Source organism: Micromys minutus, assembly GCF_963924665.1.
Source record: "Micromys minutus genome assembly, chromosome: 23".
In the NCBI taxonomy this organism is placed as follows: domain Eukaryota; kingdom Metazoa; phylum Chordata; class Mammalia; order Rodentia; family Muridae; genus Micromys; species Micromys minutus.
The window spans coordinates 50,083,028-50,109,849 of NC_137958.1; the positions used below are offsets into that span (position 1 = coordinate 50,083,028).

At 39.6% G+C, this 26,822-nt stretch overlaps 1 protein-coding gene across 1 annotated transcript in view; it reads left to right on the plus strand.

Moving 5' to 3' along the window:
- The window catches only part of SND1 (staphylococcal nuclease and tudor domain containing 1), a 385,665-nt gene that overhangs the window by 19,389 nt on the left and 339,454 nt on the right, over positions 1 to 26,822 (plus strand). The window contains exons 2-8 of the mRNA XM_080936109.1: positions 8,601 to 8,750; positions 15,935 to 16,055; positions 19,180 to 19,258; positions 21,401 to 21,561; positions 22,206 to 22,297; positions 22,858 to 23,016; positions 24,255 to 24,361. Of these exons, the coding sequence (XP_080792235.1) occupies positions 8,601 to 8,750; positions 15,935 to 16,055; positions 19,180 to 19,258; positions 21,401 to 21,561; positions 22,206 to 22,297; positions 22,858 to 23,016; positions 24,255 to 24,361 (869 nt within the window). The remainder of the gene's footprint in view (positions 1 to 8,600; positions 8,751 to 15,934; positions 16,056 to 19,179; positions 19,259 to 21,400; positions 21,562 to 22,205; positions 22,298 to 22,857; positions 23,017 to 24,254; positions 24,362 to 26,822) is intronic.

Sequence of the window (26,822 nt, forward strand, 5' to 3'; positions counted from 1 at the left end):
TGATTAGTGTGGAGATATCACACTGGTCTTTAATTGCCTGCAGAGGCTTTCTAAGCATCATTTATTTAGTCATTTATTCTTAGCATCTGTTAAAAGGTGATGGGGTTCAGCAAAGCCAGTTTTCCTTCCCTTCATTTTGTAGTCGTAGTCACTGCAGTGGTAGAACCAAATTGATTAGTGCTTCTAATCTTTAACTTGTTTGTAATAAAGATTCTTCTTGTTCCTCCACTGTTTATTTTATTTATTTTTTTTGTTTGTATGGATGTTTTGCCTACATGAATGTTTGTGCAGCACATACGTGCCCTTAGAGGCAAGAAGAGAGCATCCAATTCCTAGGGACTGGAATTAGGGGTGGTTGTGAGCTGTCATGTATATGCTGGTCTAATTTAATGAAAATACTGTGCTTCCTTGGTCCTTTCCTTTAGATATCACAGACTGCAGACAGCATCCAAGGTGTGGGGACAGGAATAGAAAACATTAGGAAAAAAGAAAATACAGTTTTATAGTAAATTAACAGCAAATTTCTCTCTTCATTTCTTCAAATCTTTAGATAAGAGCTCATCTGCCCTAGTACCCCAAGTGATGTTTGTTTACAGGTGTCACTACTGTATCTGGCTCAGCCCTTGTATTAGTTACTTTTTTATTGCTGTGATAAGATCCATGATCAGTGAAATTTATACAAGAGTTTTAAGTTTCTAGTTCCAGAGGGACAATGTCTATTATGGCCTGGAAGCTGTAGGCATGGCAGCAGGAGTAGCAAGCTGGGGAGCTCATATCTTGACTGGCACTCACAAACAGGAAACAGGAGTATCCCGTCTTTAAACTGTCAAAGCCTACTCTAGTGACACACTTAATCCAGCAAGGCTACCCTTCCTGAAACTATCCAAACAGCACCACCAACTGGGACCAAACATTCAAATGCCTGAGACTGTGACATTTGTCATTCAAACCACCACATGCCTTGTTCTTGCTAATCTGTACCAAGATCACAAATCTTCACTTAAACCAAAAATCTAGAGAGCTTTTTTGTTTTTTACAAATAGCTCTTAATTACTATAATTCTAAATTTGATGAGTTTTTCTTGAAACTTGTTATACTAATAGTGGGTCTGATATTCAGAATATGCAGCCTCATTCTTTTGTATTTTATGTATTTAAAAGAACACACAGTAGATGACTGGCTTATGGAGAAAAGGGGATCTTCCTAGAACTCAGGTCTTTTTTTCCCTGGGGCCATAATATTGAGCACTGTAGTCAGGGAAGGTTTGAATTCTCTGGCTTAAAAACATTTTTTATTTCATTTGGGAGAACTTGAAGCAGTGAGTGGATCACAGGTAAAGAGATGGGACATGGAGCAGCATGTACCCCATGACTGGAAGGAAGATGTATGTCTAGAGAGCAAGAGTAGTGGGTAAGGGGTCAGGTGTTACACAACTACCCGTGAGGTGTAGTTCTAAGGATGTGTGCCAATTTTGGAATGTTTGTGTATTTAGCACCTTTTTTCAAAATTTGCTTAAGAATATCTTCTATTTGGTAATTTCATATATGTCTACAATGTATCTTGGCCAAGTTCTTCTTTCTCCTGTGTAGGAGAAGGTTGTAGAAAGCCACGCAGATTGCTGGTGTTTCCAGGGCTGGGGCTCACCATCACAGTTGGCTAAGGTGTTTGGGAACCAAGAAATCTACGGCCTCACTACTTACATACATCAAGAACAGGACAGTCAAAACGAATATATATGTGGGATCACCCTTTAGAGCCATGATTAAAAGTAAATCTGTAGCTCTCATATGAAGGGGTTTATATGTATTTTAGAATTCCCCAGCATCTGGATACTGGGTGAGCTGGGCTCATCTGAGCCACAGAGCCAGTAGCCAGATTCCCACACTAGACGGGGTGGTTGATTAGCTATTTGCTAGCTGTTATGCTTTGAAATGTTTTCTAATTATAGGCCATGAATACAGAATCCAGAGACAGTGTCTGGCTAGGGACACCCTTGTCCCCGTGGTATCTTGACAATTCCACATTTATGATTCTTGCTTGAGTCTGTTACTGCTGTGATTATTCCCAAGTAATAATTTTCTAATTTTACCATCAATCCTACACTTATCAGTTGTCACTCTTGAACTCTCTTTCACAATTGTTCATTCATTTGTTCAGTGGATTACAGTCTACTTCTATTATTTTGATTTTGTCTTTTTAAAGATTAATTTTCTATCTGCTATCCATCATCCATCCATCCATCCATCCATCCATCCATCCATCCATCCATCCATCCATCTTGTACATTGGTTTTTTTTGCCCGCATGTATGTGTGTGAAGGTGTTAGATTTTCCAGAATTGGAATTCAAGACAGTTGTGAGCTGCCATGTGGGTGCTGGGGAATTGAACTCCAGGTACTTTGGAAGAACAACCAGTGTTCTAAACTGCTGAGCCATCTCTCTAGTTCTTACTATTTTGATTTTCAAGTTGTCCCAATTTTGGTTCATGATAATATTCTTAAGCAGGCTACTTTATCATTTTGATAAAATATGTCAGCATTGTCCTTTGAACACTTTTTAAAGTTTTCTAACATAGCCAAATGTTCCTGGCCAAAATTGACCTTTTCCAGACCCAAACCTAGAACCATCAGTTTCTCAAGGAGCTCTTGCTGTTTTTAGCAGAAAGTTTTAAAAGGCTGCATCTGGACATCAGGTCACCATGCCCTCTTAGAGGATGGAAGTAGGAAATGCATGTGTGACTTGCATATCTTCTGTACGTTAATATTTATCTGTATGTTTTCTCAGACAGTGCCTTACTTTTGTTTCTCATCCCAGCTCTGTAACTTCCTTCTCTACCAGTGAGAGACCTGACTTTTGACTTTTGTTATCCTGCCTTTGTTTGCTCAGTTCCCCATGAGACCAATTGATTACTCTCAACATTTGCTACCAGTGACCTGTTAGCCATTGCTGGGTAAGGCCCTGCCAGCCAGTGACAACACGAGCGAGCGTGTACCTCTCTCTCTCTCTCTCTCTCTCTCTCTCTCTCTCTCTCTCTCTCTCTCCTCTCTCTCTCTCTCTCTCTCTCTCCTTCTCCCTCCTTCTACCTCCCTCTTCCCTTCCCCTCTCTTACCCCTCCTTCCCTCCCTCCCTCTTCTCTCCTATCCCCCTCTCTCTCATACTTGTTTTGTTTGCCTTATTTCTTGGTGCAGAATCTTGTCCATACTAAATCTGAGCTATGCCATCCCATCCATCAATGAGGTTTTTGTTTTTATTTTTTAACCCATTGGTAATATTGGTGGTTTGGCAGTGGTCACCCTTAAAACTGCCCAGAACCCTGGCAGAAAACTGGTATCTCCATTTCTTTGGGTAGAAAGAAAGCTTTACTTCTAGGCTTTTCTTTCCTTTGAAATATTTCCAACATTATTTATAAAGTTTTTGGGAGGTTTCAACTGGGTTATTTTTTTCTCTCTGTTCTGTGCTTTATTTACTGTTAAAAACAAACAAACAAACAAACAAAAAAACAACGGAACAAAATAAAACCAACCAACCAAACATTCATTTTTTTTTCCCTCCAAAATGAACATGTTCCTTCACCAGAGGATGTTTAATTTTTCCAGATAGTTTGTGTTTGATCTCTTTTTTTCCTTTCAGGATATTAAATGTAAGAGTTGTGAGTGCTCAGAATTAGGGTTTAGTATCTGTGGATCCTGTGGGCATACACTGCCAACTTTATATTGTCATTGTTCAGGAAAGTAGAATTCTATTTTTAATCTTTACTGCACACTTTGGTATGATGCTCTTAGCTTTGTTTGTACTTTATTTCTCTAACACTTAAGGAAATTCTTATTTCTTCATGGTCAGAGGGTTGAGGAGTTCTGATCACTGTAATACTTTTCTGTACCTTTAATTAAGCTGAGGACCTGACCCCAGTCATTTGATAGAATGGGAAATTCTATCTGTAGTGGTATCCTTAAGATCTAGAGTTTGCAGTGACAGTTTTATAGAATTTTGGTTTCTTTAAAAAACACAGAAATAAGAATATGTTTTGTTTTAATTCCAGGTGTGGGGATACAGGGCTGCTTCCATGTCCTGCAGCAGCTGATTTGCTACATGCTGTAGCAGAGGTGTGGTTTTTGTCAGCTATAGATAGCATCTGTGATTGTGTGGTGCTTGGAATTCTGGGAACTTTTCAGAGGGTATATAAATGCTAGCACCCCAAGAGGTGGGGTGGGTAGTTATTGATCATTCAGGGGGATAGGTTGTGGTTTGCTAGTAGTCAGTGTTCAAAGAATAAACAAAAGGAAAGATTGGATTCAGGGATCACTGTTTCTCTCCCTTCTATCATTTTTCTATTTATTGATAAAGAGTGTGAAACTTGAGGGTGAGGGATGGGAAAAAGAACTCACAAAGAAAGCTACTAGAGTTCATTTACTTCTTTTGTTTATTTTTGAGACTATTTTAATTCCAACATTTCCCCCTTTTGTTCTTCCAAATCCTTCTATATGTACTCTGCCTTGCTCTCTTTCAAACTCATGGCCTCTTTTTTCATCAAGTGTTATTGCATGTATACATGTACTTGTGCATACATATATATTTCTGAATATAACTTGCTACATCTTTATTATGTTCCTTATGTTCATATTTTCAGGAATGACTGGCCCTGACGACCACTTGATGTGTTCTTCCCTAGGCAGGACCACCTCTTCTGCTCCCAGCTTTACCCAGTTGGTTGTAAGGCTGAAGCTTTTTGAGCTTTTCTTTGTGCAGCTGTCATGTTTGTTGGTCTTCCCCTTGCTTAACTTGCCAAGGGGCAGTCATGTTGATGGGTATAGCTTCTGATGTTACTAGGAGACACAGCCTTCACAGAAACTCCCTGATCCTCTTGCTTTTCAGTCTTTCTACCCCTCTTCCACAATGTTCCCTGAACCTTTTGAGCCAGAGTGTTTTGTAGATGTAACCATGTGACTGGGCTTCATCTACTTCCCTTCTTCCTTTGGGAGGTCACATGACTATTCTGAGATTTTTTTTTTTGTTGACAATTGGAATGGATTTTTGACAAAATATGTGTCTGCACACACTTTTCTTCCTGAGTTCCTCTGTCTTTTTGTGGATCTTAATCTGTGGCAGTAAGTAGAGCCCAGTGGCAGACTTGACTCTGGAGAGCAGGTTCTGTAGACAGCCCTGTGTTAGCTCCTTTTGCTGGGGAAGCTTCATTGTGCAGGGGCATTACTAGTAATTATTTTCACGAGTCAACAGTGTTGGCTCATGGTTCTCTCATATGCAGCATTAGGGGTTTATTAAAAAGTCTGCTGGGATGCCGTCATCTTACTATGCCGTGTTTTCCTCACCTATAAAACAGTATGATAGAGAAGAGTAATTTATGATCCCTTGCCATTTCCTGAGTTTCCTAACAGGTTTAGGTGCTTGTGTGTTGTTATTCTTATTACCAGTCACTCCATAATTAATAGCAAATATCAGTAATATTGCAGATTGGGCTGGGATAAGAACAGATAAACTTTTTCTTTTGATTATAGATCAAAGTCAGAAGGCTAGATTTGATACTGGCCTTTACAAAATTTTATTTTATGGATAGTGGTGGTGTATGTATTTAGTCAATGTTGCTTTGATTTGGAGCAGCCTGTTCATGGGGGCATGATGTCTCTAATGATTTGGTCTGTGGTGTGACACTGACTCTGCTGGGCACTCTTTTTTTCCTGTGTTTTTTTTTGGCTGCAGTTACTATAGCTGTCTGTCTTCAGAGTCTTTAAATGTAAAATAAAAGAACTACATGCTCTTTTCTGTTTTCTCTTCAGTGATCCTGAGATTTATAAGCTGAGATCCTGTGTGTGTTGATGGCTGGCTGGAGAGTGAGCATGCTCTTAGTAAGAGAAAGTTTAGGTCATTGTTTTTGGAACAGTGCTTCCAGTTGTGACTTAAGTTCTGCCTGCCTGCCTGCCTTTGTGCTTTTGGTGTCCTAAGAAATGATCATTTAATGGAAGGTTATATAGATTTACCTGCATGTTTTATTCTAAGTTTGACTTCTGTTTTCATGTCTGTGATGCTTTTTGAATTAATTTTGTTTATAGTCTGAGGTAGGGATCAGACTAGTTCCTTCTGAGCGTGGCTGTTTAGATAGATGCACCTTTTATTGAAAGTTATACTCTTTCTGCATTGAATTATCTGTGCATCTTTGTTCAAAATCCATTGGTTGAATGTGTGCATGTGATGTAGGCCCTGTTTTATTTATCCTCAGTTGCTTGTTCTTATTCTTTATATTGGTCTTTCTGTTGTCATTTTTGCCCTTATCACATGGCTTTTAAATCTTAAGAGGCAGAAATCCCAATTAAGCTGGTCCTCTCCACAGAGCCAGTAAGATGCCTTTCTTGGGCCAAGATGATTTTGCTTTTGAATTTGGAAAATACTGATCAGTATTTATACTTCAGAGACTTCTGTACAATCACATTTTGAGATAACTGGTGAGAGTGTACTTTTGCATGTAGTTTTCTGTCTTGTACTGGAAGTGGTTTGTTCAAGAGTTAAGTGTACCAAATCATCAGGGTCTAGTGAAGATTGAATGTCATACTCTGTTGCTGGGCAACATTTTAGTGGCTCTCTATACAGTCTTTCACTGTAGGTAAATTTTCCAGTAAACTTCTAAGTGAGTTTGAACAGTTTGAATCCCCATTTTTCTTTTCAGTGCTTTGATTCAGCTTCTGTGGCTGTCTGATTTGTGCCTTGAAGCCAGATCCTTTGAATCCCACCACTTTTCTCTGCAACCTGTATAAGCAGAGCTGAGAAATCAAATCCATAACCTCAATTAGACTGACTCATTATGACAGCTGGCTTCACAATCTTCCTGCTGTAGCAGGTAGTCCTGAGATTGTTCTTCTAGAATATGTCATTTTATTATTCTAATTGGATAAAGTGGTAACCATATGACTTGTTTTCTATGCCCTATAAATTAGCAATTAGGGATAATTACTGTATTCATGAAAGTTTGTAACATGAAGCAGTCAGTGGAACTTTGGTAGTTCAATTACCCATGACAATTTCTTCAGTCTTTATTCTTCTGAAATTTAAATGCTATGTTTTCCTTGCATATGTTGTTTACTGTTTGTTTCCTCACTTGAGCATTAGCTCCCTAGGAGCAGAACCTTTGTCTCTTTTATTCCCCTAAAATATGCAGCTTGTCTAGAACAGGGTCAGTATTGATGAAAAGTGAATCAATCAATCAATCAACCAATGAATTAACTTTGAAAAACTTAACGCCAATGTTTATTATGAATAATAGCTTGATGCCGTTTGAAAGAACAGTCTGCTTTATAGGACCTTCCCTGGTCTTTTCTGTGTTTTATGTAGATATTTTAAGCATATCCCCTTTGGTTTTATCAGGTAGAAAACCTGTAATAAGAGAAGTTTTTTAGAATATTTTTACTGAGGAAGAACTGTTGACAAGGCAGGTAGAGGGAGTTATCAATTCTTGGAAAATGAGTTGTAGAGAACTAACTACAAAGAAGGGTATAGTTTCTCTTGAATGAGTTCAGATCCTATAAATAGGAGGGACACTAGTCTTTCTTATCTGAGAGGTTTCATTCTTCTACAGTGTCCTGAACACAGTGTTTTCCTGCCTCTCCTTTAGTGCCATTGGCAAATGCTCGGGAGACCATGTAGAAGAAAGCTGTAACCAAGTCAAGGAGTGCCTGCCACAGTGAATCAGCCTCGGATAGAGTGGTGACCATGTCTTCAATGAATATACTTAGTAATAAAGAATACAGTGTGTACTCTAAGATATGGAGAGGTGGCTTGCTGTATAAGCATGAGGGCCTGGGTTGGATCCCTAGTATCACGTAAATGAGCCAGAGCTGGGGAGGCGGAGACAGGCAGATTCATTCTTGCAGTTTGTTGGTTAGGGAATCCAAAAGAATCAATCAATCAAACTCCCAGGTTTGGTAAGAGATCCTGCTTCAGAAAATGAAGTGGAAAGTGATAGAGGAAGAAACTTGATGTTGACATCTGGCCTTTATACAGTGAGGGTTGGAGAGATGGTTCAGTAGTTAAGAGTGCTTCCTGTTCTTGCAGAGGACCCAAGATCAATTTCTAGTGGCTTATAATTGCTTGGAATTTCAGCTCTAGCAGATTCATTGATGCTTTCATGCCCTCTGTAGGTACCATTGCACATATATGCATACACATACATGCACATATTTACATACAGAAATAAAGACACTTGAATAAAAAGTAAAGTCTAAAAGAAGAAAATGATAAAAATGAAGAGCATATCTTGTAAACAGGATTGAAAAGATAATTTTTTGCTTGGGTATTCTGATGTGGCGATGTAGAGTGATTTAGGTCAGGGTCTCATGTGTCTTTTATTTTATGTCTTTTCTATTTATTTAATTCCTACTTATATTTTATCATTTTTGAATCTGGCCCAAGGCTCTATGTAGGTATTTCTCTTATAAAAGTCAGTTAATTCTGACCACTTCATTATTTCACAGATATCTGAGGGCCTCTGAAGTACAAAGTACTATTGTAGATTCATTAGCATATGAGTTACATTCTAGAGATACTATTTTCAGGTCATTAATTCTTTCTCTCTCTCTTTTTTAATTACCTGTGTAGGTCCTCTCTGGGTGTGCCATCATTGTTCGAGGGCAGCCTCGGGGCGGTCCTCCTCCTGAGAGGCAGATCAATCTCAGCAATATTCGAGCTGGAAATCTCGCCCGTCGGGCAGCTGCCACACAACCAGATGGGAAAGATACCCCTGATGAGGTAGGTGATTATCTAGGGCTTTTTATGGTCATGGACCTAGCTGACAGCCTGCTCATCTTTGATGAAGAAATTTTGATATGTTCTTTTTCTTTTTCTTTTCTATTCATGGTGAGTACTTTGTCATAGACTGGATCTATCTTGGGTAGCTTCCATCTGTCATTATACATACACTGCCTGTCTGAGTTTCTTTTCAGCTTTCTTTGAATAACTCAAAAGAAGAGTTTACTCAATTCAGAACTCAAGGTTACAGTCCACCATGGTGAGGAAGTCAAGGCAGGAAGAACTTTAAAGCATCTGATCTCATCAGAATAACCAGGAGGCAGCATGTGATGGATGCTTGGATTCAGTTCACTACCTGTTCCTGTTCACCGTAGCATCTTGGCCCAGGAAATGGTGCCTTCTACAGTGGGGCAGTCTTCCCACCTCAGATAATCTAATCAAGACAGTCCCTCATAGACATGTCCAGAAGCTTAGTTCACAGTTGACTCTCCATCTTATGATTTGCTACTCTCAAGAGTCAACTTTTTGAATCAACTCTTGAAAATAATCATTGTACAGTACTAGTTAATTGCAATCATGATCTTAAGGCTATCTCTAGTCCTTTTGGGTAGCCTTTACTCACTCTTGGAGAATAGCTTTGGAGTCATATCAGTGTAACATTTTCATTAACGATAGCCTTCTGCCAATGCTAGTGCTAACCTTCTGTTACAGATTTCTGTATCCCCAAAGCTATCTGAATTTAGGAAACTAAAGTTTTATGTAAATAGGAGTTGGAATTGTTTTGTTGTTCTTTTTGGGTAGTACTGGGACTTGAATGCAGGGTCCCACATGTGCCAAGCAAACACTCTGCTACCGAGCACTATCTAGTTCCCTCCTCTCCATTCCCCACTCCCTATCTTTTTTGGTGCTAAGTTCTCAGGTAGCCCAAGCTTCATATTTGTATAGCAGGGGATGGGATTGCTTTCAATTTCTGATCCTTTTGCCTCTGCCTCCTGAGTTTTGGAATAATAGGAATGTTGCTATCAAGCCTGGTTTATATGGTATTGTGGTTGAGCCCAGGGTTTTATGTGTGGTAGATAAACACAACCCAACCCAACTCTAAAAATGAATTTTTAACATTATTTTTAATAAATGTATTTGCATGTGTGTGTATGTGTGTGTGTGTGCATGCGTTATGCATTGGTTCATGTATGAAGTTAAAAGGACATTCTATGGGAGTCAGTTCTCTTCTACCATGTGGCTTTATGAGTCAGGCTTAGTGATAAGCACCTTTAGCAGCTAAGCCATCTCCTTAGCTCTAAACAGTTTAGCTCCATCAGTTTCTGGGCAGCTTGTAGCTTGTCCTTGTGTTATGCTCTGAGATGCTCTCTCATCACCTCCTCTCCATCTCCTACACCCCGGTTTTTAATACTCATTGTGTGGCTTCTCACACCATTTGAGTTTTGACTGCCTCTGTCCACCCCAGTTGCTGTGGCTTAGGCTCCTTGGTTTCTATACTTGAAAATGTTTGTGCTTGGTTCTTTTTTAGCCGCACCTCACTGGTCAGAAACAGGATTTCTGGACTCCTAATTATTAGTCCTCTGCTCCAGCTTGGTATCTTTGGGTAGATTAAATTAATTGGCTGGTTGCTGTTTTTTCCCTTTCAAGGAAATTATGAAGAAAAAGCAAGAGCTTATCAGCTTTATTTAAGGAAAGCATTTAGTTCTTTTCATCTTTAATAGTATTTTTTTTAAATAAGGCAATAGTGAAACAACATTATAGCTAATGAAGATGGAGAAAAATCACCCATAATTATTCTATCAGCAGTAGTTGGCTGGATTCTAGAGATAATGACTAAATACATTAAAATCAGTTCTTTCTCATTGGTCCTCCATCACTAACTACAAGTGTTAAGACTAATGTAGTGTCTATATCTACCTCTGGGTTGCTCAATGAGGATTAAATAAGGAAACATGAAATGCTTAGACTTTACAAAGTACTTAACAAATGTTTGGTAATCACTACTGTGTTAGATCAAGTACTGAAGATTAAACCTATTTCAGCATTCTTTAAACATTGAGTGCTCATCAGATGGGCAAACTATTTGAAGCATTTCTCTTCCTTTTGGCTGTGTGATGTGGAACAACTTGTTGCTCCTGAGAGGAAACGAGCTGCCTCTTAGAGGTCATTAAGCTCTTCCCCACAGAGAAAGAAGCAGTGTAGCCTCTAAGAAAGAAGGTTGTGTTTTGATTTCCTTTTCTGCGGATGAGCATTTGGGGCTGCTCAGAGAAGCATAAGGCTACTTTGAGCTGTTGTCGCTGTGTCCTGTGTAGCAGGCAGTAGACACTGAGTAGACTCACATGGCAGGAATGATATTATGTGAGGTGCCTGGCACTTCTTGTATATAAGTCTACAGTCTAGTGCTTTATCTTCTCTAGAGCAGATTGGTGTCATCAAGCTCCATCTATTACCTCTTACATTCTCTGTGTGATGAAATCGGCTACTCTTCTGCTATGCTGGGGACATTGAGACAGTATGCTGGCTTCTCCTTTTCTCTCATACTTCCTCTAGAAGTCTCAGATCCCTATTCTCCCTCTGGACAGGGTCCCACTCTGTAAGTGTAGCTGGCTCAGAACTCCTTAAGTAGACTCGGTTGGCCTCACTGCCTCTGCTGGAGTACTGGTATTAAAGGCAGATGCCATCACATCCCTATATTTTTTTGGAACATTATTTACATACTCTTGTTCATTGTTATTCTCAGACACGTTAGTGCTTCTTCTTATAAACTGCATGCCTGAACCTAGACCACAAGTCCACTGTGATGGGATTTCCATTCTTTTCCTAATTAAAGAAACAAACTTATTTTTACTACTTTATTATCTTTTGAGGATTTTATATATGAATACTCTCAACTTCTTGTTTTCACCCCACCTCTCTCAACTCCTCAAATTTATGGTCTCTTATTTTTTAATTATTATTGATGCACACATGCATGCACACAGCACTTACAAATATAACCCGAGTTGATTTAGTGTTGCTCCTATATGTATATGTGATTAGGGCATACTGTTTGGAATTGAATCATCTATCACAGGGCTTGGAGCACCTCTGTGGTCATGGGGCCCAGTGGTGATGCAGCACTCAGTTTCAGAGTTGTTTGTTTTTCTCTACTGGATTGTGAATTCTTCAAAGGGGAATCTTTTCTCTCATCTCTGTCCTTATGTCTGGTCAACAAGCTGGTATATAGTGAATATATATACACTTGAATAGATGAGAGAAGAAACCGAGTGGCTCTTTTGGAGGTTGGTGAATTGCTCATTGAGGCACCAGCTTCCCAAGCTTTCCTATGAGAACATTATCTACTTTTTTTCCTTAAGACAGAAGAATCTAGAAGATTCAAGAAGAATGAAGAATGTTGTTATTCATTTGGTTTTGTGTCATGACTCCAAATATCATTTATATGATTATTTTTTTTCTTCCTTCCTTGTATCTTCTTTCAGCACTAGTCAGCTTTCTCATAAGTCCTTTGGAAATGAAAGCAGGACCCCTATTTGTCCCCACCTGTTACTGCCCTGTGCTAAGCTAATCCCCAGTGTTGCCTAGCTACTACTGCAGGAAGACTGACACTGCAGTTATGTATTTATTTCCCATAGAGTAATTGAGCCTGCTGTATGTGAAGTTCTGTGCTGGTTTCAGGAGAAACTCAGAGATGAATGTCCCAATCTGATTTTGACTGTGGCTTTTGAGGGTTCAGTTGGTTGGGAGTGATGGGGGAACAGGTATCCAGGTGTTGCAGTGGGATGATGAGAAGAGGGGGAGAGAGAAGGAGTTCGTACCATGGTACCAAACTCTTTAGCTGCCCAGTAACATTGTTCTTGGTTGAATCTTGTCTCAGTAGTTTTAGGAGTCTGACCTAAAGACTAGAATTTAAAAAATTTATTTTATGATTTTAGACATCATGACTCTGTTTGGATCTAAGTGAAATCAGGCTGTTCCCTGTTGTGGTGCAAGTAAAAAATGGACTGTTAGTTATCACTTTCAGTGCATTCTTACTCCATATGCATCCATGCAGAGCCTAGGGCCACTGAGCTGGAATCACTCACCCCAGCTGCTTCTCTACCATGAGGTCTGACAGCCACCTCCTCTTTCCCAGCCGGGAACTTTTCTCACATTTCCCACAGCCCAGTAAAATCATGACTCAATAGTCACTTATTAATCAATAATTTATTAATCAGATATATATGTTAAATTCTCAATCTACAATACATCCACACAATAAGCTTACAACCAGTTGACAAAGATAAGAAAAATTGACCTATAGAAACCCTTAAAAATATTCACATCTACCTATCGTCAATTAAAACCACCTGTATCTAGATCTCCCTCTCCGGATTCCATCTTTTCTCACTCTTCCTCCTCCTCCTCCTCTTCCCCCTTCTTTGACTTTTCTCTGCCTACCTTTCCTTCCCACTCAGTGATAAGCTGGGCTTGCCTTGCTGCATTATGACACCATCCTACAGTCCCTTATCTGCTATTGGGTACCCTAAAGAGAAGAGGTTATTCAAATCTCAACTACGTAAGGGCACTTGTTTCTTACATGGAATTCTGAAATGTGTTATGACTGTTCTTCCTACTAGACTGTTGTAACATTTGAGCAATGCTTGGAGCAAGTTTCCTTTTATTTGCCTCTTATGTTTCCAGCAGCTGTATTGGGACAGACCATCTCCCTGGCTATCATGTGTGGATGGACACCGGCCTTACTTTCCCAGAGTGCTCTCTTTTCTTTGTAAGGAGTGACAGACTCTAGCCTATGTAGCTCTTGAATTTTCTCTTCTCTTTGTTGTTGCTAGTAGCTTATTTGGTAACTAGTTGCCCAGTTTTGAATAGAACAAAACTTCTAGAAGGCCTGATTTTGGAAAAGAAAATTGTAGTTGCTTGTGTTTTTTCCCCCCTGTAGGACCAGGCATATTTCATTTCAAGGTCTCCAGTGTAATTTTCTTTTGCCTGACTAGCTAGTGACAGATCAGCTGTAAAACAAGGATAAGAGTGCATGCTCCTTGAGCAAGCCTTAAAAGCTTTTAGAGAGCTTCTTTATGGTGGATAGAAACTGGAGGATTTCTCACAGGGGCTAGAGATAGATTTCCTCATGAGCTGTTCCTTCATGAATGTTGCTCCCTGTGATAAGTATGCTTCCCTTTGGAGCACTTGCTGAGCTCTTGGGTATTAAGAAGGTACTGTATTACCAGGGTTTGAATATTAATGTGTTGCTTAGTAGTATGTTGTAAACACAGCTGTAGTTGTGTACATTTTAAGGAAATTTGACTACTGTTGTAAAAATTCAGGAGGCTCAGTATTGTTGGTTCAGATCCATTTTCTGTTGTGCAGTTTATAATTGGAATTATATCAGACTCCACTTTGGGGGGTGGTGTCTTCTCATCTTTTGGAAGTGCGGTGATAAGAATAGGATATAGTGATATGGTGAACTCTGTGTCTTTGCTTGTTGACCTTTTGAGGAGAGCTGGGTAGATTCTTAGGAGGTTGGTTTGGGTTTCTTGTCTGAGCCAAGTTCTTCTGAGAGCTACTTACCACTGGGATTAAATAACAGCACTTTTCATGACTTGCAACTCTCATTGGCTTCTCATTTCTAGGAAGTTATGTGCATTTTTCAAATTTTCATTAAATTTATTGAATGACTCCATGAAATAAGCTTCTTGGATAGAAAAGGTTATTTGAGCCGCCTTTTTTCAGTCGACTAACTGACAGACTGCATTTTATTATGTGTATCCTGCATTGTGACTTGGAGGGATGACAACAGGCAGCCCATGAAGACTGGAATTTGTGAGATGCTGTTGTGCCCCTTGAGCCCATCCCTTCCCATTTCTGACCAAAGGGAAGTTGGTACACTTGAGTGAGGCCCTGACTGTCAGGTGAAGAGGAAAACTCTCCTTTTCACACTACAGGCATATATAGTTAAATGTATAGACATTGTGACACAGTCAGTGTCATCTACAAAGTAAACACTTGAGAACCATGCAATCAGGAAAAGGTCACATACACATGAAAAAAATCTGAGTCTCAACTGGGTTTACTCTTTTTTTACATTGGGCAGCATTTATAGCCGTCATCAGCTACATATGGCTTAGGGGTTATTGGACAGACATGAATCCCAAGGTGAGTTGGATAAGACTATCCATTATCTTTGTTCAGGTGGAGGCTCTGTTTTCTCTTATGGGATGTGTGCCCCCACTTGTGTCTTTCCTGATTGAGTGAGCAGGAAAAACCATCATGGCTTCATGAGGTGCTCCTTAGCAGGAGCTGTCACTGTTGTCTTCCCAAGTTTCTAGGATCTTTATATTAGTATTTCCACCCCCTTCTCTGGGGTGGTGGTGGTGTGTGTGTATTTTAAAAGTATGCATCTAGAGGCCAGAGGACCGCTTTCAGGCATCTTGTCCTCTCTTTGCAAGATGTGGTTGGGGATTAGATTCAGGATGTCAAGTTTGTACAGCAAGAGCTTTTACTTACTAAGCCATGTCACTGGCCAAATTCCAGGTTTCAGACCAGAGTAGAAGTAGAAGAGGAAACATTTTGGGTACTGCTCTCTAAACTTTATTGCTGTCCTTGAAATGGTGGTGGAAATGACATAAATAAGGCTCCCACTGGAGCAGAGATTCCCTCCCAAATAGTACCAGCACTAAAAATTTGTCACCGTGCCAGTTCTGCCTTGAACTGGCATTAGGAAAAGTAAGTGCCTTATAAACTGGAAGGAGACAAGCAGATGCAGTAGTAGTTATTTATGATCTGCTGCTAGGTGGTTCCAGGAGGGCCTCCCATTTCAGGGACTGGAACGATCTATGGAAAGTAGTCAGAGCACTGGTGGGCATGTGCTAAGTGCTATAAAAACGTTGGCAGATATTGTATAAAAGTCAGCTATAACTGAGTAAGAGTGTGGAGAGTGTTACTGTGGCTGTCTGGAATCACTGAGGCCTGGTTTAGTGCCTGTTCTAGCTAATCCAACTGCCACCCTTTTTAGGAGGCCCTAAGTATGTGGTTGGTTGTGGCTTTTTCTTTTTTTTTTTCCATACCTTTGGCTTTTGGAGATTGAGGTAGGTGTATAAATGTTTTTATTGAAGACATGAAGTTGCTTTGCTGGCTAGAGTCTGGAGAAGGCAGTTTTTTTGTAACACTTGTTCTGTTTTGTCTTTCAGCCCTGGGCATTTCCTGCTAGAGAGTTCCTTCGAAAGAAGCTGATTGGGAAGGAAGTCTGTTTCACGATAGAAAACAAGACTCCCCAGGGACGAGAGTATGGCATGATCTACCTTGGAAAAGGTGAGCAGCAAGAAGAGTGGACTTATTTGTCTTGGAGCCTAAAGTTCATCCAAGGATCAGTTTTTATGTGGCAGAATGTCAGAATGCGCCTCCATGGCCATAACTCTAGGATAGTTGGTGTGGGTTGTATGGGAATTATTACTGGGCTCATGCATAGAAGAGCAGAGGCACACCTCTAGCAGCCCTGGTCCTTGTTTATCACTGGGCTTTCTTGGCTCGGTGTAGGGTTGCAGCATTCTTTCCATAGAAGCTATTCAACAGCTCCTTGTTCTGGGGTCAGAGTGCTAATTGAATACCTGTAGATTTCCTATATTTTGTTCTGCATTCTTTTATCTCATGGCTTTTCTTCTCTTTCTGGGGACTCTTTAGCAAAAGATATGTTCGGGGACAGTTGTTATTTTTTTAAAAAATCTGTGTCATGGTTTGAAATAAAATACAATGAAAATAGGCATTGGAATTGGATAGATGAGGTTAGGATTCTGATTTTCCTATTCTGTATCTTTTTACCTTTTACCTCTGTGGACTCTAGTTTCTTCATTTCTAAGCTTTTGAGAGATAGCTTAAGATATGTGAAATAACTAGTTTTGACATGTTGTATATCATCATGAACTTTGTGTGAGCACACTCCTGTGTTTAGCTAGGCCAGATGATTCATAGGATAGTAGAAGTTGTGGTCTTTGGATTGGATATAGAGAATATAAAATTTGAGAATAGTATTTTGAGTAGGCAATGGGACAATGAAAGGCTTAGTTTTCTAGACAAGAGCTAGGCATATATGGATAGTTTTGGAGCAGATTTTTCTCTTTATTAAGCTTTCTGTAGTTAATGAATGAGACATCTTCCTAATACCACAGCAACTTAGGTTATCTGTTTGAGTGGTCAGTGTTGACTCTAGGCCAACATTAGAAAGTAAAGCTAATGACATCCCATTTAGGCTGAACAAGTTTTAGAAAAGTGAATTGAGAATGACAGCTTGGCCATCTGGCCCAGTTCCCTCTCACTTACGGAAGGTGGGGGAGTAGAACTTGTGGTTAGCCTACTATTCTAGAAAGATACTGGAACTTGCTGTGTAGACTAGACTGTTTTGGAACTCAAGAGTGCCTTTTCCTACTGAGTGCTGGGATTTCAGGTATTTGTGACCGAGGCTTGCTCCTCTGACTTTTGAAGATAAGATAGTTATCTACCAGTTCCTGAATGCTATCCATTTGTGACTGTCTTATTCATAATTTGATAAATATGTGAGACTGAGATTCTTGGCTTTTAGATATGTTTACCTTTCTTTGCTTTCTATCACATTTTGTTGCTTTCTTTGAAGGTCCAGCCTAAGGGAATGTGTTCTTTTCTCCTTTCATGAGAAATAGCCTGTTAGTTTTTCCTGAAGAAAGTGGCTCAAGGAAGGGAAAGTTTGTTTTGATTTGACAGTACAAAGATACTCAGTCTATCATGACAGGGAAGACTTGGCAGCAGGACCATGAAGTGGAAGCCACTTCATTTCTGGTCATGAAGAAGAAGAGAACTTGGAATGCTGGCACTCAGCTTACTTCCTACTTTTCCTTTTTTATGTAGATAGGAACTCCACCTGATGAAGCCACCCACATTCTGGGTAGGCGTTCTCTTCTCACACCTCTGGACAGTCCTTCAAAACCACACCTGGAGTTGTGGCTCTTGGGTGATTCCACATCTGGTTAAGTTGTCAATGAAGAGTAATCACCACCTATTGAGAACTCACTTTCTTAAAATTTCAGCATTTCTGAATGCTCTGTAACAACAGTTTCTGAGACTTTTGTCTGTATTGTTGATAGTGGTCCTGGGCTTCATTCTTTTCTATTTTCTGACGTTTTTGCATTTTAGTACTCAGCTTTTTCTCATTGCTACATCTTTTGGCTTGACTTTCCACACTAGAAGTCTTGTGTTTTGAGGAAACCATTGTAGTATTTACTAATATTAGTGAGATGTGTGTTTGAATTCAACAGTAACTTCAAGGCAAAGGGCCAGGTGCTTAGTTGCAGAACATGAGGGTCCTTTGTGTAAACATTGTCCTCAACATTTCTTGGTAGAAAAGGAAATATGCAGTTTGCTTTTTGTTGTAATTTGGGTCTGTCTTCTAGTGCGAAGCATTAGAGGTGTATGCAGGTGTGTGTGTATGTATGCACATGGGCTTGTTAGTGCATGAGAAAGTAAGGATGTAGTTAATGTACCAGGTAAAACTATTCCATAATGAGATTCTGTGCTGATGTTATCTATCAACCAGATCACTCTGTTATAGTTTATCTGGGAGCTTGCTCTCTGCCATATTGAAGATTTTTATGCAGTGATTACTGCAAAGATGTCTTTATTGTTTTAGCTGACAAAGATTTAAGAGACATACCAAGACTAAAAAGCCTTTTCAGTAGTATGGAAATACAATTAATGTTTCAGGTACTCAGGAGAAACTTTAATCAGGTTAAGTTTTATGTTTATCATCCTTTTCTTGCCTGTTCTGATAGTTGCTCTGTGAAAGAAAACCTAAGACTAAGACACTGTCCTCTTACTCAGTCTTAAGCTGGGTGGCTTGTCTCAGTGTCCTTTGGAGTTTAGAATATGATGTGTAGAGGAGGAATTGGACCTCTGGCATAAGTGTGATGGATGCATTGAATGAGTTTTTCTGCATCTTTCTAATTCCCACCTTGGCTCTGTTGATAATTTGCATTACTTCATTCTCACAAGAACCGATAGGGCAAGTGCAAGCCCTACTTTTGATGGGAAAACAGGATTCTGAGAGAACTTTTCCAAGCCACCATGAAGCTGGTTTGTGTTCAGTAATAGGGTCTCATCATTCTACAGAGCTACCTGCCATGTATGTCAGTCTCCTGTGGTTCTCAGGATTGCTTTTGGCCTAGGAATACTTTAGAAAATTAGAATCAAAGTCCTGGGAAGAAAGATTATCCTGGAGACTAGTTGTTTTGGAAGTTTCCTGAGAAGCTCAGTGCTGCATCTCTGCCAGTACCTTTCTCCACAGCATCTCCATCCTGAAGAGTGAGGATGATAGTGGGCCATCCTCTGTGCTATTGCTAGCAGAAGCAGGTGTGACTCTTGTGGTTCATTTCCTGCCTCAGATACTAATGTGGTTAATTTTCTCCCTCAGATACTAATGGGGAAAACATTGCAGAGTCGCTAGTTGCAGAAGGCTTGGCTTCCCGGAGAGAAGGCATAAGAGCCAATAAGTAAGTACGCCATACCCTTAAAACATTCTCTGTTGAGGCACCAAGAAGTCGGTATCCACAATAAACTATTTGTTTCATGTCATTTCTGTTCTCTTTTATAAAATATATAACTTCAGGTGCTTTAATTTCTTCTGAGATCTTGCTCATGGATTGATTGTTTTGAGTCAGGAGGTTACTTAACATTTCTTAATGGTATTTGATTTATGTATACCTTCTTTAAAAACAGGTATGGAGACAAGGCAGCTATTTGTTTGTTTGTTTTCATGTATTATTGGGTCTTAGACCGTAGATATGCAATTCCAGAGTAGTTCCGAGCCAGCCAACCACATGTATATATGTGTGTGTGTGTGTGTGTGTGTGTGTGTGTGTGTGTGTGTGTGTGTGTGTGTATGCCTCAACTGTGTATCAGTTGGTATTCTACTCAGATTTAGGCCGGGCTAGCATTTTAGTGGGAGACAGACAATGAAAAGCTGTGACATCGAATCAGGTGCAAGTAACACTGCAGTGAAAAAAGGAGGGAAAGATTCTGCTTTGAATCTGATTGACAGGGCTACAATTGCTTGTATTTGAAGGTTAGTAAAACACTTTTCTGAGCCTGTGGTCTTGATTCTAGATACTTTATTAACAGACAAAGACATATTTGTCTAGCCAATGGCAGTGTAAGCTTACTAGAAGATAGATAGGTAAGGCTTCTGGTACATAAATCATGTTCAAGTTCACTAGTATTCTCAGTAGGGTGGATTGCAGCTGACTTTAATTAGTCACTGAAAAGTGATATTCTTCATCAGTAATTTGGAAGCTATAAACATGCTGTTTAAACCATTAAGTCCTTGGTAAATTATAACTGCAGTAGCTGAAGAAAAGGCTTTGGATAAATATTTGCATCAGGTATACACATGATGAGAATGAGCCAAAGGCTCAGTTGTACTTTTTGCCTTCTTTCTGTTCTCTGAGGCTCTGGGGCCAGGCCACTGACTGTGTACATTTGGTCCTGTCTGATTGTAAGGAGACTTTTGCTGGACTCTTAATTGTTGCTGTGTGCCTGTGGGAATTGGTTGAATTAAGACATTTGTTTTTAGGTGGTGTTTTTGGAAGCATGCCACAATTCTAACTTAAGGACAATTACTGCCATGATTACTGTTGCAGTGTTTTGTTTTGTTTTTTGAATTCAGTTTGCGAGTGGAATAAAGAAAACCCCTGTAACCATTTTGTACTGCTGCCACTGGAACAAGTACCAATCCCACTAGACCTAAAGCTGCCTCTTCTCAGTGTTTTTGTTTGCTTCTGCTTATGCCAGCCCCACAATTTCATTAATTCTAATTAATTGTGAACTTGGGTATCTCTGAATCCTTTAGTTATGCTTTGGGTAAAGAGGAGAGGACCAAAAACTTCCAGCTTGGAAAATATTGGGTCAGGCTTGCTTAGACAGAAATTCCTAGAGACCAGGAGAGGAAATTCCATGTGTATATGTGACTGTGGATAGTCTCAGGTGTCCTGCAAAGAAAGGCCTTGTAGTTACCTGTTTTCTACATATAGTTCAGATGGGACAGTGAACTGTCATTTCTGTACTAAGTCTTTCCCCCTTAAGAAGTGATTGTTTCTTTTATCTTTTCCTTTGGGGTGGTTTTACTATTAGTTTCCTGCAATAAAGTAAGAGGCCTTATTTTCAGACTGCCTGTTGTCTAGATGGCCTTGGATGTCTAAGCAATTTTGAGCCTATATTACCTGACAGCACTCTGCTCTGCTGCTGCCCCCATCCCCTTGTGGATCAAGAAGGCATTAAGGGTGGTTCTTAGTCACCTTCTCTGGTATACCCTGCTGAGCTGGGCTGGGCTTTTGGAATCTAGGATGCTAAAATGAACTTGCATCCCCTGGAGTGCGCCCCTTGGATCTGTTAACTTGTTCTATTCTCTGGCAGAAGGGTCTCTCATTAAATGTTCTTAGAATCTTATCAGTCCTTTGAAGGAACAAATTTGGAATTTGTAAATTGTACTTCTAGTGATTTTTTTTTTTTTGGGGGGGGGGGTTAAATAAATGTCTTCTCTATTAGGGGAGAAGATACTGAAGAAACTAACTGGCAAAGAGCTACATAGCTCTGTTTATGAACCACTAACCACAATTTGTTTGCCTTTCATGTTCCAGCCCAGAGCAGAACCGTCTTTCAGAATGTGAGGAACAAGCAAAGGCATCTAAGAAAGGAATGTGGAGTGAGGGCAACGGCTCACACACCATCCGGGACCTCAAGTACACTATTGAGAACCCAAGGCACTTTGTGGACTCACACCACCAGAAGCCTGTCAATGGTGAGGATGGCAGGAAAAGGGAGACAGACTGAGGGTGATTCCTTTCTGTTTGCTATCTTTGATTCTTGGGGTTTATAAGATCTAGTGAGTCTTTCTTTTGCTTACTTAGTATCCTAAGGGAATCCTTAAGGGTTAAAGAACTCTGTGACATTTTAGAAGGGGCTTTGAATTGGTTCACAAAGCTTACAACAGCTATGTACTGTTGCTGATTGTAAATTGTTAGTATTTTGCACGTTGTGTACTTTCTGTTTTGTCAAGGCTACTTAGACTAAGGCTGAAAATTCGAGGGAGAAACATTTTATATATGTGTAAACATATGAGCATGTTTATATGCTAGGTAGTTTTTGTTCCTTGGGGCCCTTACTGACTACATATTTGAAAAAATAAAAGCAAGACCAGTGTGGGTTATTAGTTATTTTGTGAGCATCTAGATTTTGGAGAGTAGAGGCACAGGAGGTCTCAGGAGGTTCAAAAGACAGAGAAGCAGGTTTGATCTGTGTTCTCTTGTACTCAGTGTTTTTCTTTAGTGATGGAGGCTTCTCAGGTTTATAGGAAGGAGATGGGTTAGATGTAGGTATATGGGCATTGTGTAATCCTGGACCAACTTTCTTTAATGATCAAAAACTGTTTGTTCTATCATTCAGCTATCATTGAGCATGTTCGAGATGGCAGTGTGGTCCGGGCCCTGCTCCTTCCAGATCACTACCTTGTTACCGTCATGCTGTCAGGGATTAAGGTTAGACCACACACTGGGCTGCACAGTGGGTTTGGGGTTTGTGGGAGTATTTGTTGATTAATTCGGATATACTTTTCTTCAAGGAGCCATTGGCCAGACAATTTCATACTTCATTTTGGTTTGAGCTTCATAGTGAGACAGTTCTGTTAGATTTAAAGTAATTAAGGCCTGTTTGGTGTGGGGCACTGTTGGAGATAAGAAGCTAGGAATAAAGAAAAGGAGGCATGCGTGGCTCTGAAGATTTGTAGATATGAATTGAATTTATGTACACTACCCATGTGTGTTTAAAAATGAAGATTGTAAAGCAAGGTACTGTCAGATTGGTTATTTTTTGGTAAAGGAATAGTTTTAAAGGAAATTAAAATGCTCAGCTCAATAGGCTTCATTTTTGTCTTTAACATAAAGCTTGATTGGTCTGGTGTTTTAAAGATGGTCAGAAGAAAAGTTTTTCAGACTCTGAGCTTAGGCTGTGGTCCTCATGTCCCTTGGAAGCCCGATGTGGGTGGGGTCACTGGCTCTCCCCTTAAGGTTCATTTCTGACTGTCCGTACTATTTTTTAGTGCCCAACCTTTCGTCGAGAAGCAGATGGTAGTGAAACACCAGAGCCCTTCGCTGCAGAAGCCAAGTTTTTCACGGAATCTCGACTGCTTCAGAGAGATGTCCAGATCATTCTGGAGAGCTGCCATAATCAGAACATTCTGGGTACCATCCTTCATCCAGTGAGTATTCAGCATAGCCTGGATGTGTCTGTATTTCGTTTGCTACTGTTTCTCTCTGTTCAACATTGTTTCAAATCTTGGCATTTATCTATTTATCTATCTGTCTATCTATTCATTCATTCTTCATTCATTCATTCATTCATTCATTCATTCATTCATTCATTCATTCATTCATTCATTCATTCATTCATTGTATTATCCACTGACCTGAGAGCCTTTTTTGTGCAGACACCATTTGTCATGTAGTCGTGCACATTGAGGTTTTAGGAAGTTCATTTCAAATGTTCCTGGTTTCATTAAAGTGAAATCTTTAAGTCTGTAAATTGTCATTGCCAGTTGAAAGCTGGGTAGTAAGACTGGGAGTTTCATATGTAGGTCTAGAAATCAGCTCTCCTGGAGTAGTGACACACCAATCAGGAGGAGACTGACATATTTCTGATTTTTAACAGTTCTCTCCTAACTCTGTTTTGAGTGGGAACTAGGGGTTTTTATTTTTAATTTTTTTATGTTGTAATAGTTGTGCCTGTTGGGAATTTGACTCTGTTGTACACTTGATAGATGTAATCTCCTTGTACAGGTAATGACCTTGCTTTGTGAGAACTAAGTGAATTTCACCAATGATGGAGATGTAATGCATGGCTAGTCTGCTGTTACTTTCCCAGCTAGGTGACTCCCAAAATGGCAGCTATAGAAGGCTGGAAGGCTTGGTTTGCCTCCTAGGGGGCCAAGGTCATGTCTGTTTCTTCTGGAGTGCTGACTCTCTGGCCATGTCTGCCAGATGGTACTGTGTCAAAGAAGAATATGAATTGTTATACACCAGGCAAAATGTGGCTTGTGCAGTGTGCTCTTCAGCTTTCTGAGATGGAAAGGGGAGAGAGTGCTGGTTCTTAGAGGAAGAGAAGAATAAGGTGTAATCTGGTCTAAAGATTAACATCCTCCTCTGCCCCCAAAAGAACTATTGAAATGTCAATTCCATTTGCTGCCTTTGACATTTATTCTGCTCCTTTTAAGTAGAGTTGCTCTGCTGGGTGTTGTTGGGACATGAGGGCAAGGCTGCTGAGAGGAATCTCAGTGGCATCCTGATTCTTAGGTGTGAAAGAAACTATTTTTCCCTATTTTAGAAAAATTGAAGTACCAGCTAGACAGTGGCTGCATTTTCAATGTCAGAAACAGAAAACTGATTTCTTGGTGCAACAGTGTGTGATTTATGTCTGTCTTCTCTTGTGCCTATCTCTTAGAATGGTAACATCACCGAACTCCTCCTGAAGGAAGGTTTTGCCCGCTGTGTGGACTGGTCAATTGCAGTTTACACCCGAGGTGCAGAAAAGCTGAGGGCAGCTGAGAGGTAAGGCCTGCCAGGGCACCTTGCTAAGCGTTTCAGGGAAAGAAGCTGGCCATCATCTCTCACCTGTCTGTGTTATTGCCTGTTTTATTTCAGTAAGGGAATTGGGAAATCCTAAGAGAAGGACAGCATTGGGCTGTCCTGTGGAGTGACTCACAATAAAAATTTAGGTCCACATTTAGGTTAGTTTAATGCCTGGGAGTAAGGGTTTAGTGTACCTATATGAGTGTGCCCATGCCACGGTGCGTGGAAGGCACAGAACAGCTTGTGTTGAGTTGGTTCTTTCTTCTACCACACAGGTACTGAGAATTGACCTCAGATTCTCAGGCTTGGTGGCAAGTACTTTTACCTGCTGAGCTATCTTGCCAGCCTATTTGACATTTTTCCTTACTTGATTTACTTTTTAAATGGTTTTTAGTCATTTTTCTTCAAGTTTCCCTCTCAAGTATTCTAGTTTTAGGTGTTTGAAATGAATGATAGAATGAATTACTTGTCAGTTGTTCCCAAACTGGCAAGCTTGGAACTATGAGGAGAGGTAGAGCCTGTGGGTTCTAAACTAGACCTAGGTCAATACAGGCTGGTTGCCCTAATGTGTTTGAAAATGTGTTTTAATTATAAGTGCTAATACATTTCTGATGTCATGGCAACCTCCCAGATGAAATAAACGGACATTTTAAAGATTGGAAAGCTTGTTCAGGTATTAAGATCAAGTATAGCTACATGTTTTGAGCTCAAATTTGGTGGGTTGGAAGGAAGAAAATAAGCAGGTACCAAGAATAATTGAAGGGGAACAATGCCATGCAAACTTGAATCTCCAGCTCCAGGATAGTAGTGAGCAGAAGTGGAAGTTAGTTGTAACCGTACCATCCTTTAGCTTCCTGGTATGGAACCTTAACTTGGCTCAGAATCTTAAAATTACTGTGGTTTTGAATATTTGTTTGTTTGTTTGTTTGTTTTTAACCATTCATGTGCACAGGTGAGGAAAAAAAAGAAAAATTCTCATACTTGTTAGGCATTTTCTGAGGAATTTTATTTATATCCTTTTGTGCCTATAAGCAGACATTTGTAAGTTTTTCTGGAAACATTTTAATCTGGAACACTGGATAGGATATATCTGGCAAGTGTATATTGTTTGATGAAAAGCCAGAGGGATTGCTTAATTTTTCAAAAGTTGCATATTGTGCCATAATTAAATTGGAAAGATATAATAGTCTTGTAGATGAAGCACTTCAAATACTTATTCTGTGATTGTAAATTTCTTTCTTTCTTGCTTTATTTCAGAAACTTCTATTTTCTACTCATTACTGTTCTACATTATTATTTTGGTTGATAAATTTTCTTGACATTTTTTAAAGTTCCAGCTTGTCTTTGAAGAAAATGAGTGCAATTAGAATAATATCTATAGTTTCTAACAGGCATAGGAGGTTATAGATTTTTTTTTTTTAGTTGATAGGCTTTTGTAGATTGTCTTTTAAAAGAGTCACTGTAAAATAGGCTTAGACCAGAGAATATAAATTGTATCTCAGTGTATGATCCCTTGTCTGCTTTTTTGCGTTGCATATCTGAGCTACTTGCATTGTGGGTACAATTATATGCTTCCTATGGAAATGCTTTCTGTATTTTACAGCTCCTGAATCCTTCTTTGTCTTTCTGTTTTAGTGCTTCCCCGAAGGACAGTCACAGTACTGCTCTCAGAAAGCTCCGCTCTCTCCCACTGAACCTGTATCTACTTAGTCATGAATAATTTAAGATAGCTGTTCATTGATTTTTTTTTTTCTCTTTTTAATTGTTACACATATTCAATCTCACACTATTGGTTTGACTTAGAAAATAATCTACTTTGCTTAGTGTTTTGAAATGAATTCCTGACAACATGTTTTTTGAACTTTTATTAGTGAAAGTCTGCAGATTTTGTCTATTTATTGAAATACATTTTAGATACCCTATGTTGATAGTTTCTGAATTGAATCTGATAGCTGATAACTCTTTTACAATTCAAATGGAAATCAGGGCAGGTCTGTGATTCTTAAAAGAATGTTTTCATGTGTATCGTCTTCTCTGAAAACCAATTGTTCTATGTTATAGTGTTTCTCAGAAGATTCGAGGTAAGCCAGAGTTAATTTCTTAGGTGGACTTGTGCTTTCTAAGCTCTGCCAGGTGCTCAGTTGGCCATTCGTATTTACTATGTACATATGTTCTGTGTTTTATTGTTTGTTTTGTTTTTTTGAGACAAGATTTTTCCGAGTAGTCTAGGTCATCCTAGAGTTGGTCTGTAGACCAGACTGGCCATGAGCTCACAGAGATCCACTTGCCTCTGCCTCCCAAATGCTGGGATTAAAGGCATGTGCCACTACCAGGCTTCTTTAATTTCCATTTCTTTTTGTATGCTTTACACTTTTATTCAGGCTTTGTTCTGTGTTGACTATGTTCTTACTTCTCTGGATCTTTCCACAGGCTAGGGTAG